Below are 14827 nucleotides of genomic sequence, written 5' to 3' on the forward strand. Positions count from 1 at the left end.
CCCGTCACTTAGTAGTGGAGCTCCTTTGTAGTAGCTGCAGAAATTTTGTTTTCACAAGAAACCCTTTATTGTTGTAGATATATATATATATGCATGTGTGCGCGGGCCTGCAATGTTTCGAAGGGCCTCTCTTCCGTGTTGTCCCCAGTGCGACCCTTGAGTGCGAAGGCCACGACGCTTCGAAGCGTGACGCTTTCCTGCGTTCTTTTCATGTCTCTCAGTCCCTGCCCCCCTCCACGGCCTGCGTACAGAGTCGATGATGCGAAGTACGCTGAAATCCCCCTTCGACTTTGATGTATTGAGTGCAGCCCGTTTCCTTCGTCATCTTCTTCTCGTTTTGCATCTCGACCTTTTTCTTGTTGTTTTCGAATGCCACGGACAAAACACGGCGTAGAAACACACGAGGTGCGTTCGTACCCTCCCCTCCCCTCCTCCAAAGAAAGAAAGATAAAATAAGGAAGCGTGAAAGGGGAGGACGTGAGGTGAGTGGCGCGGCAAGTGCCCGGCTGCCCTCACCACATTTTTTCGCATTCATCTCTGACTTGTACGTGCACCCATCTCTACAGTACGGCACATCACGAGGACAAAAAGGAAGTACAAAGCACAACGTTGTCCTCTCTTTAGGAGAACTCAAAGAGCAGTCTCCGCGAATACATATATTTATATTACTCGCCTTCCGATTCTCATTCCTCGCGCACGCACACGTTTATTTTTTCTTATTTCTTTCTGCTCGATTACGAGCAGTGAGAGAGGACAAGACACAAGACCGCACACGCTGCTTTGTTTATTATCTTCTTAAAAAAATATTATTACTCTACGAATACTACTGACCGTTCCCACGTAATGCAAGAAGGAGCCCCCGTTGCCGCCTCGCCTTCTTCCCCGCTTCCTCGCTCTTCCACGTGCTCCCCTTCATGTTTGCCTTCCTTACTTTCTCCCGCTGCAGTCCCAGAGACGGACACGGAGAGCGGCGTGGCGCCCAAGCCGTGCACGCCGCCTCACCGTGAAGCGCGACGGCGTGCACCCAAGACGGGAGCCCACCTCGCCGGGGTGTTCGGTGCGTTAGGAGCACTGCAGTCCGATGTGTCTGCTTCTTCCGCACCCACACACGCGACTGCGCGTCCGGCCCCGTCGGTTGCCGCCGCAGAAGCCACCGGAATTCAGAAACTTCCTTCACCTTCTCCTCCTTTTTTGTCATCCTTGACGCCGCGCTCCTCGTTTACGCTGCGTGACGGGGCAGCGGCGTGGATGTGCAGCCGGCTGGAGCTGCTGTGGGCCTCGCCATTCGAAACAACGGATGCCGCAGCGTCATGGACTGGGCGAGCAGCCGATAGCGAAGAGACGCACCTGTCCCACGCCCTCCACGGCGTCCATCTTTCAGGTATCGCTTCCTCCTTACCACAGCATGGTAAATCCATCGACAGCAGCAGTGACACCGTCGATGCTGCTGCTGCTGCTGCTGCCGGTGTCGGTCTTGACGGCCATCACGGCAGCGACGCAGCTCCGAGGGGTGCGATAGACGACGCCTTCCGCGTGGCACACGCGCGGAGCCGCTTAGTTGTTCGTCTTCTCGCCCTCGATGCCCTTCGTAAAGGTCAGATGAAGAAGCGACAGCGGCAGGCCGACACGCCGATCAGCACCACCGCTGAGCCTGCGATCCTCCGTGTGACACACGACGCGGACACGAGCGCTTCCACCGCAACACCGGCAGGGATGTCCCCTCTGGTGCGTCGGTGGCTGTGGCAGCGTGCGGCGGCGCTGCCGGGCGAGCGCAGCTCGTTGCTGGTGGAGTGGCTCTCGCTGGAGCTGGCGGAATCCGCAGCGGATCACGTGCGAGGAAAGCGCATGCCTGTGGCGGACGCGTTGAACACGGCGCAAGCGGTTCTCGCGCCACATGGAGGGCATTCGTCGACGGCGTCCCGCGACGCCCCTTCACGGGATGCTCCAATGAAGGTGGAGGTGAAGGGGGAGGAGAACGAAGATGAAAACGTGGTCTTGTTCACCTCGGAAGCGCGGGCACCGGTATCCAAAGAAGATCCTGTGATGAGCGCTGACCTTCAGGGACACGGCGAAGAGCGAGATCGCACGTTCACTCGCACGGTTAGCCCTGAAGACGACGGCGTGTCGTCAGGCACTATCACGGGTGCATCCACGAAACCGTTTGCTTGCGAAGACGCACCAGCCGCCCCTTTACCTTCTTCTTCATCCTTCTCCGTCTCATCTCCAGAAACGCGAGTCCCCGCGCAGCGCATACTGCGGCTTGGCATCGTAGCACCAGTACCTGCTATGGCCAACGACAGTGTTGATGTGCCGCTGCCTTCGGTGCCGGTGACGCCAGTGCTGTTCGACAAGGGTAGGGTCGTGATGGAAACACGCAACAATCGCAGCAGCAGCAGCAGCAGCCGCGGCGATGCACGACACCTGAGAATCTCGCTGCTTCGTCCGACTGCAGCGCCGACGTCGACCGCGGCCGATGGCGATGAAGGAGAGACGGTGGAAGTGACCGGGAAGACAGGGAAGCTGTGCGGGGCGGTGAGGGAAGAAGGCGCTCCCGCTGTCGTGGCCGCCAAGACGGAAGCTGAAGCCAAAGAGGGGTGCGCCATTCAAGTGGTGGCAACACCCCCCGACACATACACAACAGAGGAGGAGAAGGCGGCGACAAACGCAGAGATGGAAGGGCGGGTACGGCAGGCACGTTGGCGCAGAATAGCGCCCTTCGTCTTCTACGCCCCTCGTGGCAGTTCGACGGAGGGCAGCGTGCGAACGGTGTTGACGGCGCTGGGCTTCACAGAGGGTACGTCCCCCTCCTCGCCGAGAACTCACGACAAGGACGCGGTCGATGCCACCTCTGCATCCACCTCGTATTCTCCACTAGTGCCTTCACGGCGTACACCGGCGTACGCTGTTGGAGGAGCGGAAGGACCTCGTACAGGCTCGCCTTCCTCTTCCACAGAAGGAAGAAAAGTAATCCCCCCGCGGTGCCCTCTCGGACGGCTGCCACCACTCGTCGCGGCGTACGCATGGGTGCGTGAGGCGGCGCTGCGCACGGTGTGGGTGTCCCACATCGCGGGTGCGTGCACGACGCCATCGACGGCGCCCTCGCCCTTCCCGTGTGTCGCCTTCGCCGACGGCCGTGTCTCTGCCGCCTTGGCGGACCTCCTGTGTGTCCCGCTTTCCGTGACGACTCGTGCCCGCAGCAACACAGACGGCGCCCCCAAAGCCGCTCCCCACTGCTTTCGCCTCCCTGCGGCGTTTGAGCGCAACCTGCACGCCTATTTGTGCTACCCGCTGGCAGGTGTGACGGCAGCGCACCTCGCGGAGCCTGCGACGGCGCCTCCCGATCGGGAAGTCGGAGAAGACGTTTCTCGACCTCCGTTGTTGACGGTGCAGGACTGGCAGGCGTACCTGGACTTTCGCTACGGCGTTCCAGCCCGTCGTCGCCGCGGCACCCCCGCACGTGTGGGCACATCAGCCACGACGAAAGACGTGGAGGGTGGAACGCGGCAAGCGCTGAGTCATGGTGCCGAGATCAGTCCATTGGACGAACCCGTCAAACGTCCCCGCCAACGCACCGCTCCTGCACCTGCTTTTGCAAAGCCGCCTCTTCTTACGTTCTCTGCTGCTGCGACGGTGGCGGCGGGCTACGCTGCGCGAATCTCACCGATGTACTCCGCCGTCATGGATGTGGCGGCGGCTCTGGTTTTCACGGAGCTGCGTCGTGCGTGTGTGCTCGCCGTGGATGAACGCACACGCGGCGTGAAGGTGGATGCCACCGTGCGCACCGATGCCGACGGTGCAGAAGAACTACGTAGCGTGGCAAATATCAATAATCGAGATCGAAAGACAGCAGGAGTAGCGCAGTCGTCATATCCATCCACAGCATCCGCCGTGGAAGCCTTCGCAAATGAAGAAGGGAAGCAGAGGTCGAGGGATCACAGCGAACTGCCACTGGAAATTCGCGCCACCGCAGTCAGCACAGCGGCACCAGCAGCAGCAACAGTACCCCCCCTTCGGGCGTACACGACGGCATCAACTATTTCTCCTGAACAGGCGATGCAGCTCGTGCTGGAAGACGAGATCGAAGACGACGCCTCCCTTTGCTGCTACGCCCACCAGAACATGTGTGGCTTGTGCGCGCCTTCCGTATCCGTACCGAAGGCGCCGCCCTCCCACTCGTGCCCGTGCGGTGCGGCGTGGCCGACGGACAAACCTCAGTCGGCGCCTGGGCATTCGAGCAGCAGCAGCGGCAGCGGTGCAGCAACAGGAGCAAATGTGGACACCACCTCCATGGACCGCAGCAGCGCTGCTGTTGCTGCTGCTACTGCTCCGGATGTGCAGACACCGAGTGCTGCCTACGCAGCGAATTTGTGGCTAGGCGTTGTCGCCGTGTTGAGCGCAGGTGAGAGCGGCGTTGCGCAGCACCTCCGCAGCGTGCTCCTGCCACCCACGTGCCTGCCATCGTCTCCACAGCTGTCTGTAGAAGCGTTGGCGATAACAACTGCTGTTGCTGCGGATGCTGCTAGCGCTGTTGGCTCTGTTCGACCTTCCGCTGCCTCGCTGGCACCCTTTACCATGCCTACGCTCTTTCGCAGTACCCTGGAGGACCTGTACAAGGAGGAGGCGGCGCTGCGCGCACGCCCGGCCCCACCTCTGTGCCTGCCGCTGGGCTGCTACCCGGAAGAGTTAAAGAGGCAGCAGGAGCGAGTCGATGCAAATAAGGCGGCGATGCTTGAGAGCTCCGTCGCAGCTGTCGCGGCGATTGCCCTGCGTCACCCACGCCTTCTGCTTCGTCAAACACACCTGCTCTGGCGCCTCAGCTGTGCAAGTTTGGCGTCGCCCACGGCGAGAGAGGGGAAAGCAATATCGCAGGGAAGGACCAGTGCTGCTGCTGCTGATGGTGATGATGCTGACGACAGCCAAAATGATTGCAACGATAACGATCAACACGTGTGGCGTGGCGAGTTCGCGTCTCGCGTCAGCAGCTTTGTGGAGTGCGTTCAGCTGGCCTCGTGCGCTGGGCTGCCGGCACCGCTGGCGACGTCGCTCGTGCCTGCCGAGCCGCAGCGCTGGGCGGCGCGCAAGGCGCGAACAGTCGCGATGGCACCCACAGCGGGGGAGACGTCTTTGCCGGAGAAAGAACGGGAGACGCAGGCGCAGCGCACGTCTCTGCTGACACGCGCCGCTGGCGCGATAACCGCAGCAGCGAAGTCTCCCGCCGCTACCGCTGCTGTTGCTACTTCCACGGAAGTCACAATGAAAGCACACGGCGACACTTCTCTCTCACCCCCTACACAGGACCACACAACTTCCACCGTTGCCACTGCCACGCCGCCGCCGCCGGCCTCACGCCCCCGACTGCATCTGCGGCTGCTATCCGTCGCGTCTCCTGTCTCACGCACTTCGTCCGATTCGGTCACCGCGGGCGTTGACACCGCGCCTTCGCCGAAATGTGAGCGCAGCCCTTGCCCCGCCGTTCGTGAAAGCGAACGTAGTCGTGCATCTGCGAGGAAAGATCATGGAAAGCGGACCCGGATGAAAGATGTGGCCAACCCACACAGCAACGATGCCGATGTCCACCCTCCTACCCCTGCTGCTGATGCTGCTGTTACCGCGTTGCCACCGTTGGATGGGCTGGCCGATCTACAGGTACGCTGGGTACTCCCGACAGGCAGCACTGCCAATACTGCTTCTGCCGCCGCTGCGTCTTTTTCTGCGTCTTCTTCTTCCCCTTCTCTACCGGCGATGTCGCTGATAACGCTGGTGTCCGATGTCCTCTGGGGTACGCTGCAACACATGGGGACGTATGAAGCGAAGGAGTGGACACCGGGGAAGCCGTTGCCCTCTACTGCCGCCGCCGCCGTAACTGCAACAGGAAGTGTCACGCACTTGGTCTTGTCGAAGGGAGGTGTTGACGTGAAAGACGCGAGGGGCGGGACTTCAGCTCCTGCGTTCGTGCGTCCACCGCGACGCACGTTAATGCTGCGGCTTTCCCCGGCCTACGCGGAGCTGCAGCGAGTCTGGCAAGCGTTGCGACCTTTGTCTTTCCTAATTGAACGTGGGACGTCAGACACGCGCGCATCTGCTGTCATCGCTGACCATCTACGCCTTTCGCATGGTGTTCGACTCAGAGAAGGACCTGCACTGGATGTCGTACTGCCACTTGCGCCGGTTGCGTCGCCTTCTGCTTTGCAGTCGGATAGGGTTCAGCCGCAACACCGCAGGAAATCCTCGTGTTCTCCTTCTTCCTCTTTATCTGCCGCTTCGGTGGTCTCTCCTTCTGACCCCACGAAGAACGCAGTGAGAGCGGCAAAGCTGGGCTTGACAGCGCCGTCGCACGCCGATGTGCGCCACTACGCTTCCCTCGCTGCGTCGCTGCGCGGAGTGCTGTGCGTCTCACTTGGCTACGCCGTCTACGCATTGCTGCATCGCACGTGGGAGCTATGGACGTCGGCCACAAAGGATCAGTGTGAAGGCAGCGGTGACGCTGCTGCCGCTTCGGTGGCCCCCTCTCGATGCCCACGGACAACGCCAACAGATGCGATCGGTCCGCGTATTGCTGCGTCTTCCACGGCGCGCTCTTCTTCGAATGACACCACCACCACCAGCGTTGTTGACCGGTGGACGTGGTTGGCGGCGCAACTGCAAACGCTGCACGACGAAATCCTGCAGCCGCTGAATCGCATCTGCACGGTGTACATCGACGAGCCCGTGTCGCCGTCGCAGCATGACGACGACGGAGACGCAGACGCAGAGAGTGGGGATGCGGGCGTGTCGTGCACTAGCACCGGCCCTCGGCAGCCACGTGTCACTACGGCCGCCTGGCTGCTGTACAAGCCCTTCGCGCACCGTCTCTTTCCTTCATTGATTTGCGCCTTCGACGCGGCTCTTGCGCCGCCAGCGGCAGAGGATGACGTCAAGGACGATGACGAGTTGGATGGTGCACCGTTGAACCGGCCAAGCTCTCGCGCGGACGTGGCGAATACCCAACGGGAGGTGCGGACCGCGTGGGTGCGCGTGTGCGCGTCGCTGCAGCAAGCTGGTGTGGCACTGCCGGGACGTGCACCCCCGTTGCGAGGGAAGACGAAAGCGCGAGAGTGATCGAGAGGTGTAGGGACGCCTGCAGAGAGCGGCGCCGATAGGTCCAGAGGTTTTTTTTTCGCCTTTTTCTGCTCTTCTGCAGCGTCTTTGTCTGCGTCGGATTTCGATGGCGCGTTAACGTGCGCTCAGCCGTTTTTTTTTGCTGTGGGGATGGATGAGAGCGGCGCCACGTTTTCCTCCTTCACTCTGTGAAGAGGCTTCATAAACGCGAAGGCCACGAGGGAGGAGGAGGAGGAGGAGGAGGAGGTGAGTGAAGGCCCGAAGGCGAAGGAGAAGGGCGCAAGGAAAATGCGACTGACCATTAAAAAGAAAAAAGAGGTACCTAAAGAGACATGTGTTGAGGCGTTTGCGACGAAAGCGCTGACTAACGTTTCACGCGGGCAGCCTCCCCAGTGCAGCAACTTTAGTTTGTCTGATCTACAAGGAAATCTACGTTAAGGTACATATGAAATCTGTGCGTTCTCTGATCCTGGTATCTTACACCCGTCATCCCTGCGCATCTCCTCTCCTTGGTTTCCCGCTGCTCCTTCCGCATTCGGAAGAACAAAACAAAACGAAGAACACTCACTGAAAAGAACGCGCTATTGCTCTAATAATCGCCGAACACTCCACTGTGTGTTTTATTCAATTTATTTTCCGGTTTCCCTCTCTTTTTCCTTTTGGTTTCGTCTTGATCAACAGCAACAATCCCAGACTTGCTGTTCGTTCTTTCCCTTTCTGGAGTGGCCTCGCACAACCAGGACTGCTGATCTCCTCTTTTCTTCTCTTTTCCTTTTTCTTGTCTTGTTTGTTATCTCGGTCCGCTTGGTGAGTTCGCACTGCGGAAGCTATTATCAGTCTTCGAGGAAAACCCCTAAACAAACGAAAACATTCTCTCTTTTCTTTTTCAGTCGTGTCACACGCCAGCGTACTCCTCTTCCTCTTTTTTTTTCCATTCTGCAAGCGGACACACACACACATATATATTCGGCTTCGGTTTCTAGCGCCACCTCCCTCTCTCTCTCCCTCTCTCCTCCGACTTCTACACGTGGCAGCAAGGTACCCTCGACACACCAACGGATACAAGCAGTAAAAGAAGGAAGAAGAGGACAGTGAACCGCCATGGTAAACCTGCACATCAACGATGGCGAGCAGGTCCGTCTGGAGGTGCTCGCCGCCGGACCACAGAAGCCCATCAACGAACTGCGTCGCTTCTCCATCCTCCTCCTCGGCTCGCTCGCGATGATCTGCGCGTCTTTCGGCTACGCTTTCAATCTCATCTCCGACTCGATGCAGAAGCGGTACAGCTTCAACCAGCGTGAGATGACCACCATCACCACCTGCGGCCACGTCTTTGGGTTCTTCTTGCTGCCCTACGGCTTTCTCTTCGACTACGCCGGCCCGATTCCCATTTCCGTCCTCGCCATCGTAACCGTCGCCGTTGGCACGGTGTGCTTTGCCTTGTGTTTTCAAGGCACGATCGAGGGCAGCATCATCAAGCTGGCCATCTTCAACGCCATCTTGAACATCGGGGTCTCGCTCTTTGACCTGGTCGCCTGCATGACCGTCATCAGCTACTTCCCCACGAATCGCGGTGCCGTGATTGCGCTGCTGAAGGTGTTTGCCGGGCTTGGCGCGGCAATTGTCGGCTCCCTCAAGTCTGGCTTCTTCACGACCCATGTGGATTGGTACTACTACTTCTTGTTGGGCTTCTCTACCTTCATGGGCGTGTTGCTGATCGCTTTCATGCGCCTTCCGGCGTATCACCTGACCGGGTACGAGCTGTCGCACCTCAGCATCGCGGAGCAGGACGAACGAATGGCCACCAAGACGCAGTACCTGAGGCAGAAGCCACCGACCCGCCGCTTCGCCTACGCCTTTGTGGTACTGGTGCTGCTGATCATCTACCTGCCGACGGAGAGCGCCGTCGTCTCCTACGCGCATCTCAGTCACAAGTACGAGCTCGCATTTGCCTGTGTGACGATCGTACTGACGGTGGCGCTGGTGGGGATGGTCGCCCCGTTCGATGTGCTGAACCACAGCAGCCTGCCTCTCTCCTCCATCGTCGGAAAGAAATCGACGACAGATGGGAAGGGGGACGCAGCGCACATCTCGGCCGGAGCGGCAGAGCCGGCGTCGTCGACGTCGGAGGCACTGGAGGAGAGCTCGCTCCTCTTGGAGCCGGTAGAGCCGGACAACAGCGCAGGGACGGCGTCGAAGCCGGCGGGCGTGATGGGGGAGCCGGACGTTGCGCTGCCCGTCACCTCCACCCCGAGTCACAGCCCCCATCATCACGCCGACAAGAGCACGCACAGTGTCGAGACGGAAGTCGACTACATCGCACCGCAGTATCAAGGCACCTTCCTGAAGAACTTGCTTTCGCTGAACTTGTGGGCGCTCTGGTGGAGTATCTTCTGTGTTATCGGCGCCGAGTTCGTGATAATCTACAACGCCCGCAACATCCTCGGCGCGCTGCAAGGCAAGGACCCGTCCGACTCCCTGAATACGCTGCTGACGGTGCTGAACGGTGTGGGCAGTGCGGTGGGTCGTCTGCTGATGTCGTGCTTTGAGGTGTGGTCGCAGAAGCGCAAGGCGGAGGACCGCATCCCCATCACGATTTCCCTGTTTTTCCCGACGGGTTCGATCATCATTTCCCTCATCTTATTTCTTGTGCTGCCGGCTGCTGCGTTGCCGCTGCCGTACGTTGTCGCTGCCCTCGGCAACGGCTTCCTGGCAGCGACGATTGTGCTGGTCTCGCGCACCATCTTCGCGAAGGACCCTGCGAAGCACTACAACTTCTGCTTCACCGCCACCATGATGGGCTCCATCGTGCACAACCGCTTCGTCTTCGGTGAGTGGTACGCCGTGCTGGCGGAGAAGCAGAACCACGCGAATCACTTGTGCTACGGCAAGCACTGTGTGCTGGGTAGCATGCTGGTGATGCTGGCGCTCGCCTGCACGGGCTTCCTCACCGCCGCATTTTTGCACCTGCGCTACAGCATGTTCTGCAGGCGTGTGCTGGCGGAGCGGGCGGCGATGCGGGCTCAGGCGGCGGGCTCGAGGGTGGTGCTCGAGGACTTGGAACAGGATGCGTTTGAACAGTCGCAGCTGCCGATCGAACCGCATGGCTAAATGAAACACAACGCAGACGTAGCGATGGATTAAACACGCACCTACCTACAACGCCCCTCCCCCTCCCCCTTCCCCAGGCTCACGTATCTTCAACGGAAAAAAATGCAAAAAAAAAAAGAAATAAAAGGAGGCAGTCGTGATGGCGCCTTTGTCCTTACCAAATCCGTGCACTTTTATACATCGCAGCGTAACCAAGCGGCGCACGTGTATCACCGTTTTATCTCCCTTTTCGTTTTACTTCTTGAGAAGCTCCTTTCTTCCTTTTTAGCTCCCTACCAAACTTTTCTTGCGTTTTTCTTTTCTTTTTCTTTCTCCCTCCTTTTGCCATTCTTCACCGTCTCCTGGCAGTTCAAAGATGACGCGAAGGGGGAAGTGCAGAGGAGGAGGCAACGAAACACGGCGCGGCATGAAAAGCGATTCCCCTTCTCAGCACGAGGTGAAGTACGAATGTGTATGTATGCGCATGAACATCTCTGTTTCTCTTTTTTTTTTTTTGGCTTTTACTCTTTTATTTGTTTATTTTGTTGTCAACGGAATAATGCGTTTCACTTTTGATTTATTCATACATATATATATATATATGTCTTTTTAAAGCGGCTACCCTCCCGCTTCTCTTTCTTTTTCTTTGTTTTCCTCCTGTTTCTTCAGGATACATAAAAAGATTTAAGCATGTTGACTTTCTGTTTTTCATTTTTGAAAAGCACCTTTTTTGTGATGAGGAACGAGAAATTGTTGTACACGCGGCCCTGTCGGCTCTCCGTCTCTTTCTTTTTTTCTGTTTGTATATAAAACAGTCTTCCCTTCTTTGGCGAAGAGCAGGCCAGCAAAGCTTTCCACTTCAAGTATTGTTGCTTTCTTTCGATTTATTTCCTTGTCATCAGCTTGGCACCAACGTACGCCAAACACCCTTGGTTGCTCTCGCTGTGTGGTTGTGAAGCCTTGTCATTTCCAGTTTTGAAACGATAGACCTTAACGTCAGTGATTCCTTTTTTCTTTTATTTCTCTCTACCGTTCGCATGTTAAATGCCCACAGTGTTGTGCGTTGTTGTTGTTACTAGTGTTATTAGCCTTTGGTTTTTCGCTCCGTGAAGGAAGGAGGAACTTGCTACAACACCTGTCTGCCGAAGTCAAGGTCCACGGTGCCTGTGATGTATACGGACAGTGAAGAAATCAGCGAGTTACAAGGGAGCATACACAGACACAACAGTAATAACAAATCGAGTTCAAATAAAAAAACGGGGAAAAACACACCCACCCAAAAGAAGGCGCGTTTCGAATATCGAGTACAAAACAGCTGTACGCACGTTTATTCAAATTAAGAAAAAATATTATGATTGTGCGAGTACACTGTACACCTCGTTGTCCTTAGCAGCCTTGATGTAAGAAGACAAATAAATAAATAAATCCGGCGTCAGACAGGGCGTTTACCGTTTGCCTCCTCCTCTCCTCCCCCCCCTCCTCACGCTTAGTGCAGCACACGTGCGGCGTCAGGGTTTTCTCTTTCTTTTGTTTTTCTGTCCGTTTACCTACCTCTTTTTACTTTCTTCTCTTTAAAGTTGTTTCCTTCAATAATTATTATATATATTTTTCTTCTGTGACGGCAACTGTTTCCATCGGAAAAAAATGACTATGTTATATATATATCTAAAACCAGCGTGATGAATCATGTAGAGGGGCGCAATAACGTGCTTATGGGCACACACGAAGCATGGCACAATGAAGGAGACTTTCTCCATCTGTACTGCTGATACACGCTTATTCTATTATGATGTTGTAGGTTTTGAAGAATGCGCTTCTGCGCTTCGTGGAGTACTGCACCCTCTCCCTCTCTCTCCCTCTCTGAGTGGGTGGTGTCGTGGGACGCTGATGTCGTATTGATGTTTTAAAGTGGCTTGCCGGTGTGGATGTACTTAACCCCTTGCGAACGGTCCACGATGCACGACGCACGCCAGCAGCAGCAGCAGTACTACTGTATGTTTCTCTCTCTCTCTACCTTCTCTGCCGCTTCCTTTGTGCTCTCCTGCCCATCTCCACGCTGCTAGACACGAGGTGTATATATATAAAGAGGCAAAACTTCCAGTCTCTTGCGTTTTCCGTTTTCTTTTTTTTTTTAACGTCTACGATCATTAGCGGAATCGACGGTACCCACCCACACACACGCACACACGCACGTGTGGCGACAATGGCAGACTCGCAATCCTCTGAGCTGCACCTGAACGTGTTGGCCAGTGGACCGCAGCGGCGCGTGAACGAGGTGCGGCGCTTCACCTTGCTCATGATCGGTTCCATCGGCATGATCTGCTCTTCATTCGGCTACGCCTTCAGTCTCGTCATTCCCAGCATCCAGACGAAGTACAATTTCACGCAGCGCGAGACGGCTTCCATTACGTGCGTTGGCCTCGTCTTTGGCTATTGCATGCTCCCCTTTGCTTTCCTCTTCGACTACTTCGGTCCTTTGCCGGTTGCGGTGCTCTCCGTGTTCACGTACCCGCTCGGCTGCATACTGACGGCGCTGAGCTATCAGAACGTGATCAAGGGCACTGTGGTGCGTCTCTGCGTGTTTAACGCGATGCAGAGCATTGGTCTCTCTTTCTCGGATCTTGTCTGCTGCATGACGGTGCTCGCACACTTCCCGGCGAACCGGGGCCCCGTGATTGCGCTGCTGAAGACGTGCATTGGATTGGGCTCCGCCATTGTCGGTTCGTTGTACACCGGCTTTTTCGGCGGCGCCCTCACGAACTACCTGTATTTCCTCGCTGGGCTGTCCTTCACGGTAAATCTGATCAGCGCGCGGACGATGCGGTTCCCGTCCTATCAGCTGACCGGCTACGAGGAGTCGCATCTGAGTGCCGAGGAGAAAGAGCGTCGTGTGGCTCGCAAGGCGCAGTACCTCAAGCAGAGGCCCGTTATGTGGCGCTTCATCTTTGGCTTCGTGGTACTCGTCGTCCTCATCATATACCTGCCGACCACCTCTGCGCTGATCGCCTACCATTCGCTGGGCCGGCGGGTGAAGCTCGCCTTCGGCATCGTGACAGCGGTGCTGACGAGTCTGTTTGTGGTCATCGCGATCCCATTGCCGGCGGCGGTGACGCGACACATTTCGTGGTGCAGGCGTGAGAATGAGAGTGACAGCGAAGAGGCGGAGGAAGAAGTCGCTGCGGCCTTCGCGGACGATCTGCTGACCATTGAAGACGGCCGCCGCGGCCACCCGCGCTCCTCTGCCTCCGAGAACGAGCCCTGCCAGCCGGAGAAGCGCGCGCTGCAGGCGGGGAATGGCGTGCTGGAGGTCAGCAGCGATGAACACGCGAGGCGTAGCCCTCACCGTGTGGTAGAGACGGATGTGGACTACCTCGCTCCGCAGTACCAGGGCGACTTCCTGCAGAATCTGCGCACGCCAGAGTTGTGGACGCTGTGGTGGACGCTGTTCTGTGTCATCGGCGCCGAGTTCGTCATCATCTACAACGCCACCTTCATCCTGGGCGCGCTGCAGGGCAGTAAGCCTTCCACCTCCTTAACCGCGCTGCTGACGGTGCTGAACGGCGTGGGCAGCGCCGCGGGTCGGCTGGTGATGTCCGCTTTCGAGGTGTGGTCGCAGAAGCGCAAGGCCGAGGACCGCATCCCCATCACCATCGCCTTGTTCTTCCCCACGACAACCATCATTGTCGCGCTGATCTTGTTTCTCGCCTTGCCGGCTGCTGCGCTGCCGCTGCCGTACGTTGTCGCCGCCTTCGGCAACGGCTTCTGCGCTGCGTCGCAGATCCTCGTCACACGCACCATCTTCGCGAAGGACCCTGCGAAGCACTACAACTTCTGCTTCACCTCGACGATGGTGGCCACCATCGTGCTGAACCGCTTCCTCTACGGCGAGTGGTACACTGTGCAGGCCGAGAAGCAGAACCACGGCAACAACCTGTGCTTCGGTAAGGTTTGTGTGCTGATGCCGCTGTGCGTGTTGCTTGGACTGTCCTGCAGTGCGTTCATCACGGATGTGTTCCTGCACCTGCGCTACCGGGCGTACAGCGTGAAGGTGCTGGCCGAGCGGGCGCGTCTGCGCGGCAAGGCGGTGACCACCGCGAAGGAAACCGAAGCCGAGCTGGGCGAGCTGGACGACGGCCTCGGCGCCGCGGCGGAGGCGGGCACGCAGCAGGCGCCCCACAAGGTCTAAACCGGAGGGAAGAAGATCAACCGCCGCAGACAGCACCTGTGCAATCGATGCAATTGATCTGTGGTGGTTCAATGAGCGGAGATGAAAATGAGCAGCGGCGGCGGTGGTGGTGATAGTGGTGGGGAGGAGGAAGCTATGGAGGGAAAACTAAGAAGACCTATTGTGCACCTCCTCCACTACGTGGTTCGACCTCCCCACGTGCGTCCCCACTACGCTTACCGACGAAGCACACAACAAGCGCTTCATTCCCCACCCTTCTTGCAAAACAATTTTCGGCATCTTTTTCCTCTTTTTTTTTTTTTAAAACTGTCGTTGCCACAGTTTCGTCTTTCTTTTCCGTAAACAGCACAGCAATATATTGGGATGACGTGAGGGCAGTTCGATGAAGCCGCCTCTCTCCTCTCCCCCCCCTCCCACCCCCTTACCCCCTTTCTTTTTTGTTGTCTCTGTGAT

General features: G+C 57.4%; 3 protein-coding genes across 3 annotated transcripts; all 3 read left to right on the forward strand.

Moving 5' to 3' along the window:
* Positions 1-392: 392 nt before the first annotated feature.
* ABB37_07353 (hypothetical protein) lies at positions 393-7098 on the forward strand (the record flags this gene model as incomplete). The annotated part of the gene is made up of 1 exon (XM_015805958.1): positions 393-7098. The coding sequence occupies exon 1, from the start codon at positions 1714-1716 to the stop codon at positions 7096-7098; it is 5385 nt and encodes a 1794-aa protein (XP_015655435.1). The 5' UTR covers positions 393-1713.
* A 540-nt stretch (positions 7099-7638) lies between these two features.
* On the forward strand, positions 7639-10209 carry ABB37_07354 (putative protein associated with differentiation 4; the record flags this gene model as incomplete). Its single annotated transcript, XM_015805959.1, has 1 exon — positions 7639-10209. Exon 1 carries the CDS (start codon positions 8200-8202, stop codon positions 10207-10209), a length of 2010 nt encoding a protein of 669 aa, XP_015655436.1. The 5' UTR covers positions 7639-8199.
* Positions 10210-12249: 2040 nt separating this feature from the next.
* On the forward strand, positions 12250-14374 carry ABB37_07355 (hypothetical protein; the record flags this gene model as incomplete). The annotated part of the gene is made up of 1 exon (XM_015805960.1): positions 12250-14374. Exon 1 carries the CDS (start codon positions 12392-12394, stop codon positions 14372-14374), a length of 1983 nt encoding a protein of 660 aa, XP_015655437.1. The 5' UTR covers positions 12250-12391.
* Between the last annotated feature and the right edge of the window lie 453 nt (positions 14375-14827).

The sequence above is a fragment of the Leptomonas pyrrhocoris genome (assembly GCF_001293395.1).
Source record: "Leptomonas pyrrhocoris isolate H10 chromosome Unknown, whole genome shotgun sequence".
Classification (NCBI taxonomy): Eukaryota; Euglenozoa; class Kinetoplastea; order Trypanosomatida; family Trypanosomatidae; genus Leptomonas; species Leptomonas pyrrhocoris.